Source organism: Argentina silus, assembly GCF_951799395.1.
Source record: "Argentina silus genome assembly, chromosome: 5".
Classification (NCBI taxonomy): Eukaryota; Metazoa; Chordata; class Actinopteri; order Argentiniformes; family Argentinidae; genus Argentina; species Argentina silus.
Window position 1 is genome coordinate 6686978 of NC_139659.1, and position 19695 is coordinate 6706672.

Below are 19695 nucleotides of genomic sequence, written 5' to 3' on the forward strand. Positions count from 1 at the left end.
CTGTGCCCAAGGAGGTGGCAGGCCAACATACAGGTTTTTATAGAAGGGCAAAATCTTTTTTAGATGAAGTGTCAGCTCACTGTGACATAAGGAGGTTTGAGGGATGGAGGGAGAGAACAGACACACGCAGACACATGTAGACACACGTAGACACACACACACACACGCACACACGCACACACGCACACACACGAGACAACCGAAGACACAGGATACTATTGTGTATGTGTTTATGGCTGTACAGTATTTGCCTTAACCCCAGGGTTTCTCACTATTCATAGCAAAAGACTAATTAGTGCTGTATGACTTATTCATAGGTGACATTATCTATTAATTGACTTGTATTCAGCAGCTGTTGATGTACAGAGATAAATATGAGTAAATAACAAGTGTAATATCATAGAGGGAATGTGGGGATAGAGAGATTAGAGATGTTTTTTTTATGTCACTATCACTCCCATTAACACCCAAAGAAATGAGAAAGAGAGGGAAATCAGCAGTTGGCGAGCCATGTGTGTGTGTGTGTGTGTGTGTGTGTGTGTGTGTGTGTGTGTGTGTGTGTTTGTGCTTGACCATCTGTGTTTGTGTGTGGGGGTGGGGTGGGGGGGTTCATAGCCCTCTATGGCAGCTTCAGTATGAGAGCAAAGGCTCATATGGTGTGTCACACTGTGTGTGTGTGTGTGTGTGTGTGTGTGTGTGTGTGTGTGTGTGTGTGTGTGTGTGTGTGTGTGTGTGTGTATGTCTATGGAGGATACACCAGGGGCAGCAGTCAGTCCACCACACTGGGAAAAACACAACACACTCCTGAGGCTAAGAAATGTGCTTGCTCTCTCTCTCTCTCTCTCTCTCTCTCTCTCTCTCTCTCTCTCTCTCTCTCTCTCTCTCTCTCTCTCTCTCTCTCTCTCTCTCTCCCCCCTTTTCAATATCTGTCTCTCCCTCCCTCCATCCCTCAGTTGTACAGCTCTTGCAGCGATATTTGTGTCTCAACCAGTGCAGCTGAGACTTGATATCTCAGGGAGGGGACAAATTGGGAGCATGTTCTTTTCCTATAAAACACCCCTTCTGAGGTGATAACCCCCCTCAGGTGGTTATGGAGGGGAGATGGAGAGATGAAGGAGAGGAAGGAGGTCAGGAGTGGGCGGACGTTGGATCCCTACAGACATGCCATTAGACAGGATGTACTAATCATCTTCCCTCTTTCACCTCCTCACCTATCTTCACCCAGCCACGTCTCCTCCCTCCATCTTCCCTCAGCCAACCAAACACAATCACAACTCTGCATTCCAATACAGAATATCATAGTGTCCTTACCCTCACATCCACAAATTAGAATTCAACTGAGAGGGCTGACTAGAACTAAACCATGCTGGAGACTGCTTGGAATGTTGAACCATACTGGTGTGACCTGCCCTCCTATTCTGAATTCTCTGTGGACATCATAAAGTCTCTACTCAGATTCTGTCTGGGCCTGCAGTTATCAACCTCCCATATAGAATATTAATAATATGTATACACAGCTGGAGGATGACACACATAAAACATATTAACAATATGGTTCTCAGTGGAAACGTACATGCTTTGATTATTCTCTGAGGGCATAAATAAAATCGCCTAATTCAGCTTCACGCAAATACACACATGCATGCACGCACACATGCGCACGCACACACACGCACACACACACACACACACACACACACACACACACACACACACACACACACACACACACACACACACACACACACACCACCCTTCACGGCTGAACACTCCAAACATATCCATGGTGCTTGGCTAATCAATCAACCCTGGTGACACTCTGGTTTGCAGAAGCACATCGGCTCTTCACACCCCTTCCCCAGAAAGAGAATCAAGGGGAGGAGCGAACAATAATGCTTCAGCTGCAGAACCAAGGAAGGAAATCAATTACTGTACGTTTCCACCATGTCAAACTCAGGAAACGCATTCAAACTAACTGAATTGACTGAAGTGGGAAAATCCTTATTGAAAGTAATGGGAAATGTCCAATTTATACATTTCAATGGATTGCTTGAATGGATTAGGTTGAAATAGAGTTGGCCCCGATCCTGACCCCATTTAATGATCAAGGGGACCATTTCTCTCAGTTACACTGGAGTAGGGGGTTGTATGAAATGAGTGAACAATGACCCGATCTCTCCATCCTTCACAACTCTCCTCCTTCCAGATGGAGGGTACTGACAGAGAGCCACACCAAGCACAGACAGCTTGCCCTCTCCCAAACCATTACAGCATCTGCACATATCTCTCACCATGGAAACCATTTACAGGGTGATATACTGTATGTCTATTGTGTCTGGTGCAGCCATTGTGAGAAATACATCAAACGTTCTGTCGAAACACCCGCTCTCCACAGTACACAGTAGACAGTGCACACACATCTTTTCTATAGCCCTTCGCACAGACAGATTTGTCCACTAAGAGAGAAAAGGCTCGAATGTGTGAAGTATTTCCCCTGAGTTCAGCAAGCGGGGGTGTGAAGTGGTGTAAGTGCTGCTATGGATCTCAGCACCTAACCCACACCAGTCAGCACCTGAGATAAAGCCACACACACGCACGCACGCACACGCACGCACACGCACGCACACGCACACAGAACAGTTCAATGAGCCTGATAAGGGATCAATAAGCCCTATCACAGGGGATTACAGAGAGCATGGGAAAGTGGAGGTGGTCAATGCAGCTGTGTTCTATAGGGAATATTTACATTTACCTTCTGGTCATTTAGCAGATGCTTTTTTTTTAGCAGATGCTTTTTACAATAAGTAACATTTTTTACACTTTTGTTTAAAGTAAGTGAATCAACTATACATCACAGTCAACATAAGTAAAACCTTTGATCAGAACAAGTACCATCGGCAGTCACAGTGCTGGAGAAAGAAAGAAAATAACTAGTTACTGTTTTTCTAAAGATCAAGTAATGCACAATAGGGTGTTAGGAGATGGAAAGGTCTGAGGAGGAGGAGCCCAGGTGTAACCTAAAGAGATGTGTCTTTAGTCTACGAAAGATCGGGAGAAGAGTCGTGACTGAGCATGAACATGGGATTAACTAACATTGCCGCTGACCTCTACCCACAACCAGACAGAATACAGGATAGCTGTTTAAAAGATTCAGTCAAGTGTAAAATTTGAACATACAAAAATATACTCACACTCACACACACACACACACACACACACACACACACACACACACACACACACACACACACACACACACACACACACACACACACACACACACGCCACTCTCACTCTTCCCTCTCTCTCCTCCTTCCTCTGAACTCACCTTTCTCTGTTGCCACTGTGAGCGGCCACTCTCCCTATAAGAGAACCCGCACTGAAACAATGGCTAGACAATGTCACTGACACTATGAGATTTAGAAGACCTCACAGTAGCTGAGTAGTCACCAGTCAATGTCTCAATTAGCTTGTCATTGTCTCAAGCCAACAATGTACAGTAGTGTTGTCGAAAACAGTATTTAGTTAACAGGTAAGACTGTGGGTCTAGTAAGAGGGAGGCTTAGGGGGGGAAATACTTTTGTTTAGCAGACAATCTGGACCCCTTGAGAGCCTTTTTCCACTCTTTTAATCCCTGCAAGGATGAGTACACAGCACACAACACACTCAATATTCCCAAAGCAGTCGACTGGATCAGGTTACACAGAAAGGATGTCATTAGTAGGCTGCTTGGTTACATTTTAATATGATGAGGAAGGGAAGAGCATGACTCAAAACTGCTACTGTACTTTATGTATAGTATATGATAATAACACATTTACATCACTCGCATAGAGCCAAATAAATTGAATTTTCATTCAAATGTTTTACTGTCATCATTTTTCAATTCAAAATAAATTATATGTTGAGTTTGCTGATGGCAATATGCTGTCCATAATATTATGATGTGACGCGCCGTCTTCGGGTATACTTCAAGTGGTTTAATAGTGCAATCTAAATACAATGCTCTTCACACTGTTTTCTTACCTTAGACTTGAGAAACAGAGGAGTTTTTCGTATTTTCTCGCAGTGCTTTTGCTCAGTCGGAGTGGAGATAGTTTAGCGACTGGGATACAGCGTCTGGCGCTCCGAACCACTGTCACATCATCTATAGAAGCGCTCTCTCTCTCCTCCGCTCTACTTTACTCTACTCTCCCGCGAGCGACCTCCTCTTCAACCCCCCACCCCGCCTCCGCACGTTCTAAACGCGCGCTTGGAGAGAGGGGGGGGGGGGGGGGGTATGGCCTTTTCTAGTATTGATTCTCAACAACTGTTGTTGTTGTTGTTATGTGTAGAGGCTGACTGGCCTACTGCATGTACAGTAGCCTGGAGAAGGCCTATATAAAGCATACGGTCGTGCAGTTATGCAAATGATTTCTAAGCCTACTGTATGGCCTACCATGACGCATAGCCATGTTGGTATGACGTTCCCTTGATAGATGGCTCTAACTGTGCTTCCCCCCAGGGTTTGCACTCATGGTGCCATATGGGAGTGCTTCCTAATACTACAACCAGAATGTCTATATTTAGCTCCATTATCCCTCAATGCATAACACAGCTGCACTTATTCAGTGCAAAATAGGGCTGCAATTCCAATAGTCTACTATACAATTCGAGATTATTTTTAGTTATTCTTATGTACATGAATTAGAGCACGTCTTCTATTTAGAAAACTAAGAATAGAATGACCATGCACTGAACCCAATTTTGAAAGTAAAAAACCAAGATGTTAATAGTGACCGCAGTCGCCGCCACGTGGCAAGTCTTCGTCATGTCAGATAAAGGCCTACAGTGCAGCATCTCGACGGTACATTGACTACCTAATTGACCGGGAATTTTGCTGGCTATGGTAATTAAATGCAAACGAATTATAAAACAACCTTGAATGGCCAACGAGAAAATGTGTGGTGTGTAGAACAAAAGAAAAGAAACATGAATATCTATGAGACACACAACTCAGGAGCAGAGAGGGAAAACTGTTTTTTTTTTTTTTTTTCATTAAAGACAAAAAACAGTGACCAGACTGAGATTGTTCAAAAGCAGTTGATTTATCCTTAAAATATGCAGAGCAAGTAAAATCATACACAACGTTGGCAGCTAAATCACTGGTGGCTCACCCTGATTAAAGACATTCAACTGACAAATAGACCTGACACATCTATTTGAAATGACAGGTTCCCTAATCAATTAAAATCACCCGTGTCTGTTTTCCCATCTAGCCTTAGCCAATAGGAACACAGCAATTCTCAAACAATCAACACTTGACTGCAGTGGATTGAAATTGCAATCATTGAATACAAAAATTTTGTAAATGACTTTAAACAGAAATACACTTGCTCATTACTGTTTGGATTAATTGAATTAATGAAAATTGGGAATCTTTGGTGAAGGTCCTCTCCTTCATAGCTTAAAACTAAATTTCAATGCAGTTCTCAGGAAAATCCACCCCCATAAGGAATCACATTGAGGGGAGGGATATCTTTCAGTGTTATACTGCTCTATCAGATTCTGCGGCTTCCTCTCTGTCTGACTGCTACTCTGTAGGGCCTGGGAGACTGGATTCCCCCAAATACAGGTTTGAGGTTTGGTGTCCCAGCGTCCTCTGGCCATAGGAACCGAAAGTGACGTAACAGAGTGACCAGGATGAGGAAGAGTTCCATACGGGCCAACAACTCCCCCAGACACACACGTGGACCTGGGTGATGGGGGGGGGGGGTAAAGAGAGGAGTCAATGAACATTTAGGAGATCAGCAATAGCATAGAGACAAGACATACATTAAGACTTGAGTAAGAGGGAGACACTAACACCACTATCACATGACATTCACCTGCACAGAGACGAGAGCGCCTCATCAGAGGCCATGAAGTTGGACTGTAGGTCTATTTGCTAGTAAAATACGGGAGATATCAATTTCATTGTTTTGATTCCTTTGGTCTCATCTGGAGTGGTTTGCTTGTTAAAACACAGTATTTGCCCAGCAGTGTCTGACATCTGACTTTTCACACGTTTACTAAGCAGCAGTTATGTAAACACCTCATAACTTACATAAGCATATGCAGACACCTGTAGATTCACGCAAGCTGCTGAGTCCCTCTCAGCGGAATAAGAATATCAGTATCCTTGCCCTGTATTGTGACATAACCAAGTTCCCACTATATTACCTTCCTTTATCTGGTCTAGGGGGAGGGGTACGTAATTAAATGATGTCATTCTTACCTGCAGAAAACACCAGAAAGGCTTCAGGCTTCACAAACTGTCCATATTCATCAAGGAAGTGGGCAGGGTCAAAGTCATAAGGCCGCTCCCATTGGCTGCTCTCAAAGAGCACAGAGGTGAGGTTGGTAATGATGAGGGTGCCCTTGGCAAGAGAGACAGACAGACAGCGGGAGGGAGGGAGGAAGGGAGGGAGAGAGAGAGATGTGATAGAAGTGACAGGGAGGGGGAGTGAAAGAGGGGGTAAAGGACAGCTGAAGGATAAATGCCAAATTCATGACCATGAAGGTCATTTTGTGTGTGTGTGTGTGTGTGTGTGTGTGTGTGTGTGTGTGTGGTAATATCATTTATCACCCTGGGTATATTGTCCAGCAGAGCAATGTTGGCCAGATGCTGCCCCTTTGTGTGTGTGTGTGTGTGTGTGTGTGTGTGAGTGTGTGTGTGTGTATGTGTGTGTGTGTGTGTGTCTACCTCGGGGATGTCATAGCCCATCATCTTGGTAGCCCTGGTAGTGGAGTGAAACACCCCTAGTGGAGCAATGTTGGCTAGACGTTGTATCTCGTGAATGGTAGCCATCACAAAAGGCATTCTGTGTCGGTCCTCAAATGAGACACTTGCCCTCTCCCCCAGGACACTGTCTAGCTCTCTCTGACACTGGGCTGAAGGGATTGAGAAAGAGAGAGATAGAGAGAGAGAGTTGGCCACGGACAGAGCAATTAATCCTCTTTGTCCCTTTTTGGAAGCCGCAAGGGGAGTGATTGATTGACAGTAACTTATGAAAAACAAACAAGCCAGACAAATGTCAAATAGTTAATGTCAAACCACATTACTGTGAGGACACATGCACAATATGTTCAAATCCAGGGTCAAATCCAGAGTGACTCAACTGGTTTAGCCTACTGAGCTAAAGCCTTAGTTTTACAAAACCTTTGCGGGGGATTAAGAATCCCATGTATAGTGTGCATTTATGTATGTATGATTCTGTGTGTGGACAAGACTACCCAACCATATGTGCCTGATCAGATACTCACCCTGTATGTGTGTGTGTGTGGCGAGGTAGAGTATTGCTGAGAGTATCGTGTTGGAACTGGTGTCTGTCCCAGCGAAGTGGAGGTCCAGTAGTAGCATCACCAACTTCTCCTCATCGAACACACACCCCTCTGGGTCTCTCTGGGAGGGGGCATAGAAGATCAAAGATCACAGTCAGGACACAGGTCATTTTAACATAATGGGCACAGTTAGAAACTGTTCTCCAGATACAGTTCATGCCACAGGTTGGCCCTCAAACACCTTTTCCATCTCGTCTAGATAGCAGTCTATGACATCGCGTGGCTCCCCGGGTACACGTGTGTGTTTGTGCTGCTCCACTATGGCCATGGTGTGTCTCTTCAGGGCTCTGCAGTTCTGAAAGGCCTTCTGGAAGGGCAGGGGCAGCCGCCTCAGGAGTGGGAAGGCGTCATACATCTACATAAAGAATACATTATACTAATGGCACATTCTTATGGGAAAGTGTGTCATGTGTTCAAGAAAAGTAGGGGGGTAACTGGAATTGGCTGAAGTTAACCAGCAATCTTATGTCCTCACTAGTAATGGCACCACTGTACAGTGATGTGTATACTGTACATATGAGCAATGGTCATAATAATGGTCCCTTATGTTCATGGTGCTTGTGAACTTGTTACTCCCTGTTCTGAACTCACAGCAGCCCAGGGTCCGTTGGCAATCTGAGCATTCTCCTTGAAGCTGTTGATGATGAAAGACAGGACTTTGTCCTCATAGTCGTAGCGTTGACCAAACAAGACAGAAGAGATGATGTTGGATGCAGCACTATGAACCAGAGTCAGAGGATCTAAGGAGCTACCTGGAAAAAAGACAAAAGTAACAACTTCTCAAGCCATATCATCGTATTGCATGGAATTGTTTTTCTTTTTACAGTTTCATATGTTTTCTCTACTCCATTTGTACCTGCAGTGGCAATCTCAGGTGTGCAGATATGTTATATATTAGTGTTTTACCACATGAAAGTGGTTAATAGTACTATGTAACTGCCTGTGCTTACAAACCTGGTATTCTAAAAGATCATTCCATTGGATATTTACCCAGGCTCTTCTCTAGGCCAGCACAGATGTGAGCGGTCTCCTCCAGGATCCTCTCCTCCATGGACCTTTTCCCCAGACCAAAGATCTTCATGGTGGTCAGGACGAAGCGTCTGTGCTCCCTCCACACCGCACCGTAGGTCCCCATGATCAGACCTCAGGGAGGGCAGCAGGGACAGTTGAGGCAGCCAATAAGGCTTTGCACTCTGAGCATTCACCTCAAACCACATTTTCTTACTTTACTTTATCTTGCAGTCTTGGCGATTACCTGGTAAACTACAATGTAGCCCACACTTCTTCCTACCTTTGTTCTCGGTGACGTGGTTGATCATCATGCCCTGCGGTCGTCCAGCAAAGTCTACCGCCCGTGTCACCAGTGCCTCCCTCACAGCCTGCAGACCATGTAGCACCACTGCAGGCCTCCAACCCAGGTACAGGCTGTACACCTTACCATAGCATTTGGACAGCTATGATACAGACAGACCATGTTATCTTGCTGAGCAAATGGGCTTACAGCCCATTTAGAACCACTGCATGCAGGCCTCAAGCCCAGGTAAAGGCTGTACACCTTACCATTGAATATTGGCAGCTATAATAAATACACTATATGAATACCATACCTGGTCAACTAAAATAGACAATGCATACACCTACTGTACCATAGCAACAGCTGCAATACATAATACACAGATTTATCTACAGTAAACACTGGACAATACAGACTACACTATAGTGCCTGAAATACTGCTGCCTACAAAAAATAAAATGTTTCATTGATCATATATGTTGAAGACAATTTTGTAAAGGTGTTGTTAAGAAAATAGACCTCCACATGAACACAAAGTAGTCCCTACCTCATCCAGGTCTCTCATAGGATCCTTCATGCTCAGCTGCAGCACATTCCCAAATATGGGAAGAGGCAGCGGACCTGGTGGAAAGTTCTTGGGCCTCCGAGGCCTCAGAAGAATCAGGAGAAGAAAGGATCCGACACAGAGGAAAAAGACAGTTCCCACCATGATAGAGTGTATAATACACACTGAACCACCACGTCTAGAGTGGGATTAAGAAGGACGTTTAAATTTGGTTGTCCTTGTCAGTTCCACTTGGCTCTCCAGTACCTACAAATTTTCGCAACAATAACAGTCTAATCCTGCTTCATCTAGGCTTCAGTCACCTCACCCCCTGTATGGAACCCCACCCTCCCCGGCCACAGGATCAGTGGTTGCTCAACAGTGCTGGCAGGCTTTCACAGCTAAGGTATTTAGCTACTATTGCAGGAAAATAGAGGATCAATATAAACTGCGTTGTTATCATTAAAGGCCCACGTGTTTCAGCATTAAAGCCTTCTTCTAGTGTTTGTTCTACAATTCATGCACCTTGACTGGATTGTGAGGTAGCAGTAGGCGCAGTACCTTTTCATTAACGCTCACTCCCACCCACCCAGTGTGGAACTCAAAGGATTTCATGTTTCCCCTAGACACCGATCAAAGGTCAGTGTTGCTGTTTTATCTCCACACTTGGTAAGGATAGAACTCGGGATTTCAGGAAGGTTAGTTGATCCTAGGTGTGTGCCCTCTACCTGGAGCCATTTTCTCAGGCAACTAACTTTCACATTTAACTGAACTCAAAGGGAAAATCAGATGCATGATGACAAGCACTTCTTTGAAGCCTCTGGTCAAACTGGCCCTAAGAGAGGCAAAAATACTCTACTGCAATGCAAAGTCTGAGAAAATCAAGAGAGAGTGAAAAATGGGGGAGGTAGAGAGAGAGAGAGAGAGAGAAAGAAAGAAAGAGAGAGGGGGGGTGGGGGGTGTTAGGGAGAGGGGGATGGATAGCCCAATACCCAAATAACCCAATTCATTTCCAGAAATGCAATATGAGGCGTGAGCTTGCCATTTATTGTTATCAAGAAAGTTAACATGGTTACTTGCATTGAAAGTCATACAATACAATAAACCTCTTAAGCTTTTGAGATAACTCTCACTCCATGTCAGGGGGAGAGCAACTGGATTACACATACAGTATATCTTATTGGCAATTAGATATGTTTAGTAAGTACATTCTCCTCTACAAGATATCCATGTACAATATACAAGTTAAAAAATATAGTTTGTTTGTTTGTTTGCATTGAGTTCAACATGTTTCCTTTTTCATTCAGGATGACAGAATTCACATTAAAGTGTTTGGGGTTTTTAAGTATTTAAGTCCTTAAATGGTAGTGAAACTGAAGAGCACTGGTTTTTCAAGAGTATAACCAACACACATATATACACTTATGCATATGCATAGGAGGCACATCTATGCATGTAAATGCTTACGTGGTAGAAACATACAAGAAATTAGAAAGCCGTTCCATGATCAGAGAAAACAACAACAAAAGCCTTTAGAGAAGAAGACCAGGCATTGAGGAGCAGGCAGCTGAAACAGCAGTATTCTCTGAACACACACATACACACATCCTTTCATACCACAATACACAAAACAACACAAGCACTCCACAGAGTGTTAAACAACTCAACTGTGCACGCACACACATTCTACAGTACAATAAACGGGCACACTACATACAGTACTCTGGATACTAGATCCCCGAACTCAGTCAATGGGTGGTCTCCACCCAAGAGAGAAAAAATAAATCATTTTGTGATGTAGCAAGGCATCCTCAGAATCCAGCCCAGCTGAACCGAGCCCAGCAAGAGTAAGATGAAGTTGCCCCTAAGCACTGATATAATGTCAGTCTTGTGTTTCCCTCCCCAATGGCTAAGGTTAGGGACTTGGGAAGGATAATCTGATCCTAGATCTGTGGTTAAGGGCAATTTGTACTCAGACCCAAATGACTCAGTTCTACTCCTGCTTAGTTTCTCAGACGACTAACTCAGGTTAGGATCAGGATTACTCCCTCAACAGACTGCAGTTTCTCAAAGGCCTTAAATCAGTAATCAAATGTGTCGAAGTGCAGAAAGCTGTTGGAGAAAAACTCTAATGTTACACATTTGAAATGAAGTGGAGAGATTACTACCATGATAAAGCACATACAAAAAATATATATTAGATGAATGCATCAACCTAAGAATCACCCTTCCAGAAGATACTGTAGTTGACAAAAAGCACTTAATGCACTCTTCTGTATGAGCAACAGAGAGTTATGTGGTTTAGTGTGATACAACCAATGGAAAAGGCTGAAAACTGCACCTTCAACCGCAAAACACATGTAGAATCAGGAGAGTTGGAACCCAGTCTGTCTAAAACAGAGATATATTATGTGAATGGTGCTTTTGTTTGTTTGTGTGTGTGTGTGTGTGTGTGTGTGTGTGTGTGTGTGTGTGTGTACACAAGAGCGTGAACGGGCACTTTGTTTATACTATCAAGTCAATTCCAGCCAACCAACACATGGCCTGTGGAGTCGACGACATCCACAACAACAAATACTTAAATCGCCAGAGTAAAAAAATGTGCGGTCGCTTCTCGAAACAGTGACTCTGAAAATTAAGTTCATGTGGTGCTTCACAAGTATACAACAGGCATTCATCTTTAAAAAAAAAAAAAAAAAAAAAAAAAGAATGAAAAGAAAGACAAAAAAACATAATGTATCATTATGCTGTTTAAAAAAAAAAAAAAAAAAAATATTATATATATATATATATTAAAAATGTTTTTGGCAGCCACGCTTCAGTGAAGAGCCGGGGGTAGCTGAAATTAAATACCCCACCCCCCTGAAAAATTCAACTGCAACCCCAACAGAACACCCCACATTAGCAATTAGTGGGGGCCCCAAGGCAAACTGGGGGATGTAGTTCTGGGCACGATGGCTATACAACTCCATCAGGGGGTTCAAGGCTTGGGCTTCAGCTGTTATGTTGTTACGGAAACGTGGCGTTAAGGACATCAGGCGTGAACTTGGGAATGATAACTAATGAAAACTGAGTACTAAAGTATCACCACACACAGAGTGAGGCAAAATAAACATGATATCAACATGAAATTAACAATAACAAAAAATACATTTAAAAAAAGCTAAACAAATGCATCCCCAACAGCCTGAATGGTTTAGTTAATCCACTGGGGAGTTCTTATGTGACACAATGGGAATCTTGTTTGAGGGTCAACAACGAAGATAAGACGGTCTTCGCTACAATACTCAGAATTCTTCATTCAGTAACAGAATACATCATACAACACAGTGAAAACAATAGACTCAATACCACTGGAAAAAGTCCCTTTTTTCTCTGCGAACAGGGTCCCCCTTCTTGCCCTCATAAAAAAAAAAAGGTTGAAAGGGCTGAAAGGGAGATTGCTGCCCGGCTGAGACGTTTGATGAAACCATTTTTGTTTTTGGCACAGGCCCTTTTCTCAACTCAGAGAAGCTCTCAATAATCTCATTACTTCCCAATAAACAATACATGTTTCTTTCCTTTGGTTAATAAAAATAGACAGATAGACAAATTCATGGCAAAAAGGAGAGATAAACAAAGACAAAGACAAGTTAGCTAGGTTGTTTTCCTCTGAGGAGAGCACTTGCTTGTTGCAGCCTGGGTCGGGTGGGTCTAAGAGAAATCTAAACCCAAGCTGAGGTTTAGTGGGTGTTTAAGCTTGTTACGGTTCTCATAGGCTCTCCTGATGGTCACAGTGGTTCAAAATGGGACTAGAGGGCTACTGTTCATTGAGAAAAAAAGAAGAGGCAGAAGAGGAGGAGGAGGAAGGGTCAAAGCCCCTGCGTTGGTCTCTGATCTCTCTTCGACCTCTCTCACATTTTGTTTTTGTTTGAATGTTTTCTATTGTTCCATGTTGTCGTCATGATCCCGTCTCAAGCGTTAAGGTGCGGCTGGCAAAAAACATTAACAGTCCTGCAGTAAGAGAGACAGTTAGAAAAAGTGAAATTTTTCTCCCTCACACACACCTATTGTAAGTGTTTCTATGTAAATACAGCAGCCAGAGACACATCTAAAACTTTGTATTTACAGATGTGCAAGACATTCAGTTTGAATCTACTACACAAGAACATTTATTGCTCTGGTGAGGAAGGCTTGACCCCGAAACGCGTCCACAGTGACTGCTGATACGTATTAAATTAGCATTTATTTGTCTTTGAGAGTGCTAGTCCTATTGTTTACTTATTGGATCAAGCCTGGGCTACAGCCTTACAAAGACACATTCATCAAAACTATACTTTTCCTTTTCTTTCTTTTTTTCCATACCTGGGACAGGGACAGCGTTAGGGTCAAAGTTGAATCTCATCTGTAGCTCTTCTGCTGCTGCATTAGCCCCACATTCTCATACACTCTTGAGCTGTCGTCCCTCATCCTACACATACACACACTTTAAAATTCAAATCAAACCAAAAACTACACAGTTTTATATGGGCTATTTCTTATAGTAAGTAGCACTGCTCCAGCACCTGTTAATAGTGGTCCTCTGTGGCTCAGTTGGTAGAGCATGGCGCTAACAACGCTTAGGTTGTGGGTTCGATTATATTATATATAATACTCACTCGGTGCAGGTGGGAGTGGGGATGGGGGTGCAGGGGGGTAGAGGGCTCTGGTCTCCTGCAGTCAAGTCAGACAGTGAGTACTTAATGTTGGTGTACTCTCTCCCCTTTATCTTACTCTTCTGTGAGAGAGAGACATGGGAGAGGGTTAGGGGGGTGAGAGAGAGACATGGGAGAGGGTTAGGGGGGTGAGAGAGAGACATGGGAGAGGGTTAGGGGGGTGAGAGAGAGGAGCACACATACGGGCACAACACATACACACACAACACACACACAACACATACACACACAACACACACACACACACACCTGTTCCTCCACTATGCGTCGTTGCAGTGTCTCTATGTAGTGCTGTACAGCCATGTAGATGAACCTGTACTGAGCCTCTGTCTGCACCATCCCAGAGCGCTGGGAACGAACCATCTGGATGGTCTTAGGCACATCGATGTCACAGTCCACTCCTACAGAGAAGATATGAACAGTATTTATCCAGGGTTCGCTTCAGTCTCTCTCAAATCTAAATTAAGCCATCTTTACACATACTTTTTTTTTCACTCACCTTTTTCTCTGATGACATCGATAAGGATGTCAATCACTATAAACGTTCCTGTTCGACCAATCCCAGCACTGGGGAGAAAAAAAGAGAGAATACTAAGAAGTGTGTGTGTGTACGAATGTACAGAGACAGAGAGAGAGAGAGAGAGAGAGAGAGAGAGAGAGAGAGAGAGAGAGAGAGAGAGAGAGAGAGAGATTGAGTGAGTGAGTGAGTGCTGTACCTGCAGTGTACCACTATAGGCCCAGCCTCCAGTATGCTCTCCTGTTTCAGGTTGACCTCCTCTAAGAAGTCCAGTACTCCGCCTGGGTCTGTAGGTACGCCATGGTCCGGCCAGGCCCTGAAGTGGTACTGCCACACCGTACGCTCAGTGTTGCCCTGGAATTAACATAAACACACATTCACATACTTGCACTGTGCTACAAAATCTGCAAAACACGCGGCCCACAAGGTGCAGGTCTGGCCACCTCTTGACTAAGATGCACGCACGCACGCACGCACGCACGCACGCGCACACACACACACACACACACACACACTTCTTACCTGCCCAACCTTGGACAGTTTGAGCTCTCGTAGGATGTAGTCATGTGCGGTGGTCTCCTTGACGTTGCGAACACGCATCGCCCCGTACTCCTTCAGAGCTGACATGTCTGGCCAGTACTTCACACATTTACTCTACAGGAAGAACACACACTCTCTTGAACAAATGTTTCAGGGGTAAAACAAATATTGTAAAAAATTATAAAAAAGCTAGGGCAAGCAAAAAGGCAACATACAGGCTTTTTAGAATCCATCGAGAAATCCAGTAAAGAGTGATGTGTTACCTTGCCACGCTCCACCTCCTTGGTGGTCATGACGATGACTCTGGAGTTCTCCTGGAACACCATCCTCCAGAAGTCACTGATGGTGTTCTGCAGACAGCCCTGAGTAGCAATGTAGCTCTTCTTCGCCTTGGCACTGTTACACTTGGACTCCAGCTCCGGCTACACACACACACACACAGAGATAACAGTGCATTCGGAAAGTATTCAGACCCCTTGACTTTTTCGAAATGTTTTATGTTACAGTCTTATTCTAAAATGGATTCAATTCATTTTTTCCCCCTCATCAATCTACACACAATACCCCGTAATGACAAAGCCAAAACAGGTTTTTAGAAATGTTTGTTAATGTAAATTAGCAGACATTTCTAAAAACCTGTTTTGGTTTTGTCATTATGGGGTATTGTGTGTAGATTAATGAGGGAAAAAAATGAATTTAATCCATTTTAGAATAAGGCTGTAACACTGAAGGGGTCTGAATACTGAAGGCACTGTGTATGGCAGTGAATGACACACAACAAGACCAGAGGGCTTTTCACAGCTCCAAACAGTGACAGTTCCTTTCAAAAAGCATTCTCTAGTGTTGAACCAATACCATTTTTTTGCAGCGCAGAATAAAAAATTTTGTAGCTGCTCCAATTTCTAACTCTGAGAGACGTATTAGGACGAAGAAAGACTACTGTGATGACGGTGTGAGTGTGTGTGCGTTTGTCGGGATGTGGTAAAGTTTGGTTACCATGATGTCAGTTACCACCATGATGAGATTGGCGTTGATGTAGTCAGAGCCCTGCTCGTTGGTGTCCCCGTCATTCAGCACCACGCGAGTGTGGTCGACTAGAGGGAGGGAGGGAGGGAGAGACAAACTGTCATTTTATGCTCTTGATGATGCTTTCTAAAATGACATGAATAGATACAATCATAGTATATAAAAATGTATGATATAGAGGAGGAACTGGGTCAATGTGACTCACAAGGCAGGATGTTCTTGTATCGGTTCTTATTCTTGTTCTCTGCTCTCTGGCCCTCCTTGCGGCTGTACAGCAGCTTACACTCCTGCTGCTGCAGGGTCTGGGAGAGGGTGGGGGGGGGGGAGTTAATGTCACAAAGTTGTTTTCCATGTACTTGATTACCTGTAACCATTGATATATGATGAACAGTCTGGTTGGTCTTCCACCATGTCCAACCCGTACTGCCCAGTGGTCATTGCAGACAGGAGACACAGTGAGGAAATGATTGATCATGACTCTTACCTCAAACTCTTCCCAGAAGCCCTGTTTGACCTTGTCCGTGGCCTCGGCCAGTTTGCTCAGCTCCCTTACTCGACTCTCAATCTCTGCAGCGTTAATACGAGTAGTGTTCAGAGGCTGAGGAGGGGAGGGGAGGGGAGGAACAAGAGAATGGTTTCACAGGACGGTCAATTTAGATGAAGACAGGATCATGTGTGAAAATTGGTTTGTAAAGTGATCCAACCCATCTGCACTTGTCTCTTACGATGACATTATTCCCAGGCTAAGGAATGCACGTTAGTGGGTGTGGGGATCTCACTAGTCCCCAGACTGAGGGCATACCTGTTTGAGTTGCAGCACAGTGCCCAAGGTCTCCACCATGGGGTTCTTCTTATAGTGCTCCACCAGGTCAGTGAGGGAGTCAAACTTCTCCCCTCCACCCACATCATACTTCAGGTCATGCTGGGAGACAAAATACAAGCTAAAAGCACACCCGTAGCCAAATCATAGTCCTAAACTATCTACTGCCTAGCTTTCAGGGAACTCAAGGCCAGACAAGGGTCACATCCTATGCCAGTAATATTCCCTTATCTGTGATACACTTAGTATCACAACATACCAGACACGGTTACATATTACATCATATTATGAAGCCATTTCACAAAAAGTTGTGTCATTCAGTGCAATTCACACACCATTTCCTCCCTCAAAATAAACATTAGCAACAGCTCAAGGACGCTACTACACAGGAAAGAGGAGGGGAGGTTGGGAAAGAAAGAGGGAAGGAGAAAAGAAAAGGAGAAGTGAGGTACCTGGCAGCGAATCATGACGTGTGTGACCTTGGGCTTGTTGTCGCTGCTGTCTGTCTTGTCGTCCCCAGTGCGGACGGAGAGCACAAAGTCCCCCGGGTGGCTCTGGCTCTCTCTCACCAGGAAACTACCATTCTTCCCTTTCTCTGTCAGCAGCTTCTCAGCCTCCCGGCCAGACAGGTGGCCATGGAACCACCTGGGGAAGGGATGCAGAGTTAAACAACGCCTTCCTTCACACAGCACACACAACACACACCTTGTGACAGTGACACAATGCTTACCTCTCTGAGGTGGGATCTGCACAGTTGAGGGGGTACTTGAGCTCAATGACGTCTCCATTCTTCTCCTTCAGCTGTCCATGGTGTTCCATGTAGTACTGCACCAGCTCAGCCAGCGTGGCAAACTTCTCCCCGCCATACAGGTCATAGTAGTCCCCCGTGTTTTGTATTTTAATATGGGTGACTGCTCCATTCCGCCTGGAGAAGACAACGTTGAGCAATGTAACACAATGAAAAGAAGTATGTTGGTCTGAGTAAGTGGTCTCGTTTTTTATTTTTTTTTCAACTAATATTTTTCTTATGCGAGGCACCACCAAAACTGTATCCACTATTTTGCCTTGAACTATCAACCGGTTTTAGGATATTATTCATCCAGGACAAATCTGTGATCTACTTTACAGAGGAGTCTATATCTATCAACCCAAACAGTTCTAGGTACTGTTTAGCCTGTCTGGTAACCAGTCACTCACCTGACGGACAGTGTGAAGTCTCCAGGGTTACTCTTGCTGGGCCGAGCCAGGAAGCTTCCGTCCACCCCACGGGTCAACAGCAGGTTCTCAGCCTCCACCCCTGTGATGTTGGGGTGGAACCACCTGAAACAAGAGCGACAGCAACATACCTGGGTGAGCCACCCATGACCAGTTATCATGACCATGGCACATCCGTTCTCTCTCTCTAGATTTAAAAATCTTCATTTCACTCACGATTTTCAACAGGAAAATCATGGCAATCAATCTTGCCATGCATTAGGTGGCATACACAAATATAAATACACTTTTCTAGCTGCTTAATGAAAACAAACTGCGTGCACTTCAGATAACAACTACCTAATAGATGAATACTTTGTTGACCCTCAAGGAAAAATTCATTTGTGCCAGTAAGAACAGCAGATGAACCACCCATGACCAGTTATATCACAACAGTGGATTGTCTGTCCTTATCTAGGCTTGCATTTGTTTCATCATAATTCCATTGAAAATGTCAGTGAGTCATCCCTACTCCTTGGATTAGGTCTCTTGTCTTACAATTGTTAGATAAGACATCATAAATCACGACAATCAGCTTTACAGCTACATGTAGTATATGTATGTTGTCGCTGTTGAAAATGTAGGCTAAACAATTGGCACCTGAATATACAATGGTCAGAAGTGTGATCAGCACAATAATGAAAATGAGGGAAAGAGGATATTGGATTTGGGGATGGGCCAATGTCAATTATGCATGACCTGCTAGGGTTATGTCCTGTTTGGTGATGTCAGTCATAACATCAGGATTTCCTGACTTACCAGGGAAATGATATAGCCTACGCCTACTACATGTTACTACTATAAGTGATATAGAACTTGTTCTAGGTACTAAACAGGGTTGGTTGTTATTTGCATTTCTATTTTCCAGACATCTGGGATAGATGTATTGATCCACCGGCTACGGCTGTCCCAGCTGGCCAGCTGTAACTGACAGCGAGTTAGCTCCCTTCCCCCTCTCAATGGTAGCCTAATTGTCTTGCTAGATTTTTCGCTATAAAGTAGGGCAGCTAGGTAAGCATTTTGGCAGCATTTCTTTGAGCTAGAACGTCCTCAATCATTGTTAATCGTGTGCACCTACTGCACTGGGGGAATAACTGGCAAAAAGACATGGGATTCAATACAGCTGCTGCGCACTGCACTGGATTTCTCGGATGTTCATACATTGCCCAAATAAAATAACTTAGCATGCTAGCTAGTTAATGCTAACTGAATTAGCTAGCTTCAAAACACCGGGAGGCCAATAATAAACACTTTTCAAAACACGACTTGGGCCGTTAACTTGATAACTAATGCATCCACTATCGGGATAGTCTGAATTCAAACAACCCCAGTGCAGGATGGCATCATCAGACATGATTGTTTTCCCCATGGTCAGTGCCTACCTCCGAGATGTCATCTTTTTTTCAATCCTCGCTTCCTCGCTCTGATTAGTTCCTGAAACAGGCTGGCTTTTCCAACTATTGTACTATTCTTCCACAGACTAAGCCTAGCAAAAATGCTTCATACGGCCCAGAACCCGCTCAAAACGGGTACAAAAACATGGACATTCGTTGGAAATTTTAACAGCAACAAAAAGTCCCTAGGCCTCGGCCCCGGAGACTTCAGTGCGAGTCGATTGTTGGACGTCACCAAACATGCGACAAA

General features: G+C 44.1%; 2 protein-coding genes across 2 annotated transcripts; both read right to left on the minus strand.

The window, feature by feature from the left end:
• Window positions 1-5134: 5134 nt before the first annotated feature.
• LOC310804527 (cytochrome P450 2D15-like) lies at window positions 5135-9678 on the minus strand. Its single transcript, XM_083669793.1, has 9 exons — window positions 9204-9678; window positions 8654-8816; window positions 8353-8505; window positions 7954-8114; window positions 7544-7717; window positions 7285-7423; window positions 6725-6912; window positions 6257-6398; window positions 5135-5734 (listed from the first exon to the last, which is right to left on the minus strand). Exons 1-9 carry the CDS (start codon window positions 9363-9365, stop codon window positions 5541-5543), a joined length of 1476 nt encoding a protein of 491 aa, XP_083525919.1. The 5' UTR covers window positions 9366-9678; the 3' UTR covers window positions 5135-5540.
• Window positions 9679-10219: 541 nt separating this feature from the next.
• On the minus strand, window positions 10220-19660 carry ptpn11a (protein tyrosine phosphatase non-receptor type 11a). The gene is made up of 16 exons (XM_083669860.1): window positions 19434-19660; window positions 17995-18117; window positions 17528-17722; window positions 17250-17442; window positions 16780-16899; window positions 16462-16575; window positions 16183-16279; window positions 15948-16045; window positions 15215-15373; window positions 14934-15065; window positions 14611-14765; window positions 14394-14461; window positions 14144-14295; window positions 13838-13956; window positions 13545-13650; window positions 10220-13193 (listed from the first exon to the last, which is right to left on the minus strand). Exons 1-15 carry the CDS (start codon window positions 19445-19447, stop codon window positions 13581-13583), a joined length of 1809 nt encoding a protein of 602 aa, XP_083525986.1. The 5' UTR covers window positions 19448-19660; the 3' UTR covers window positions 10220-13193; window positions 13545-13580.
• Window positions 19661-19695: the final 35 nt, after the last annotated feature.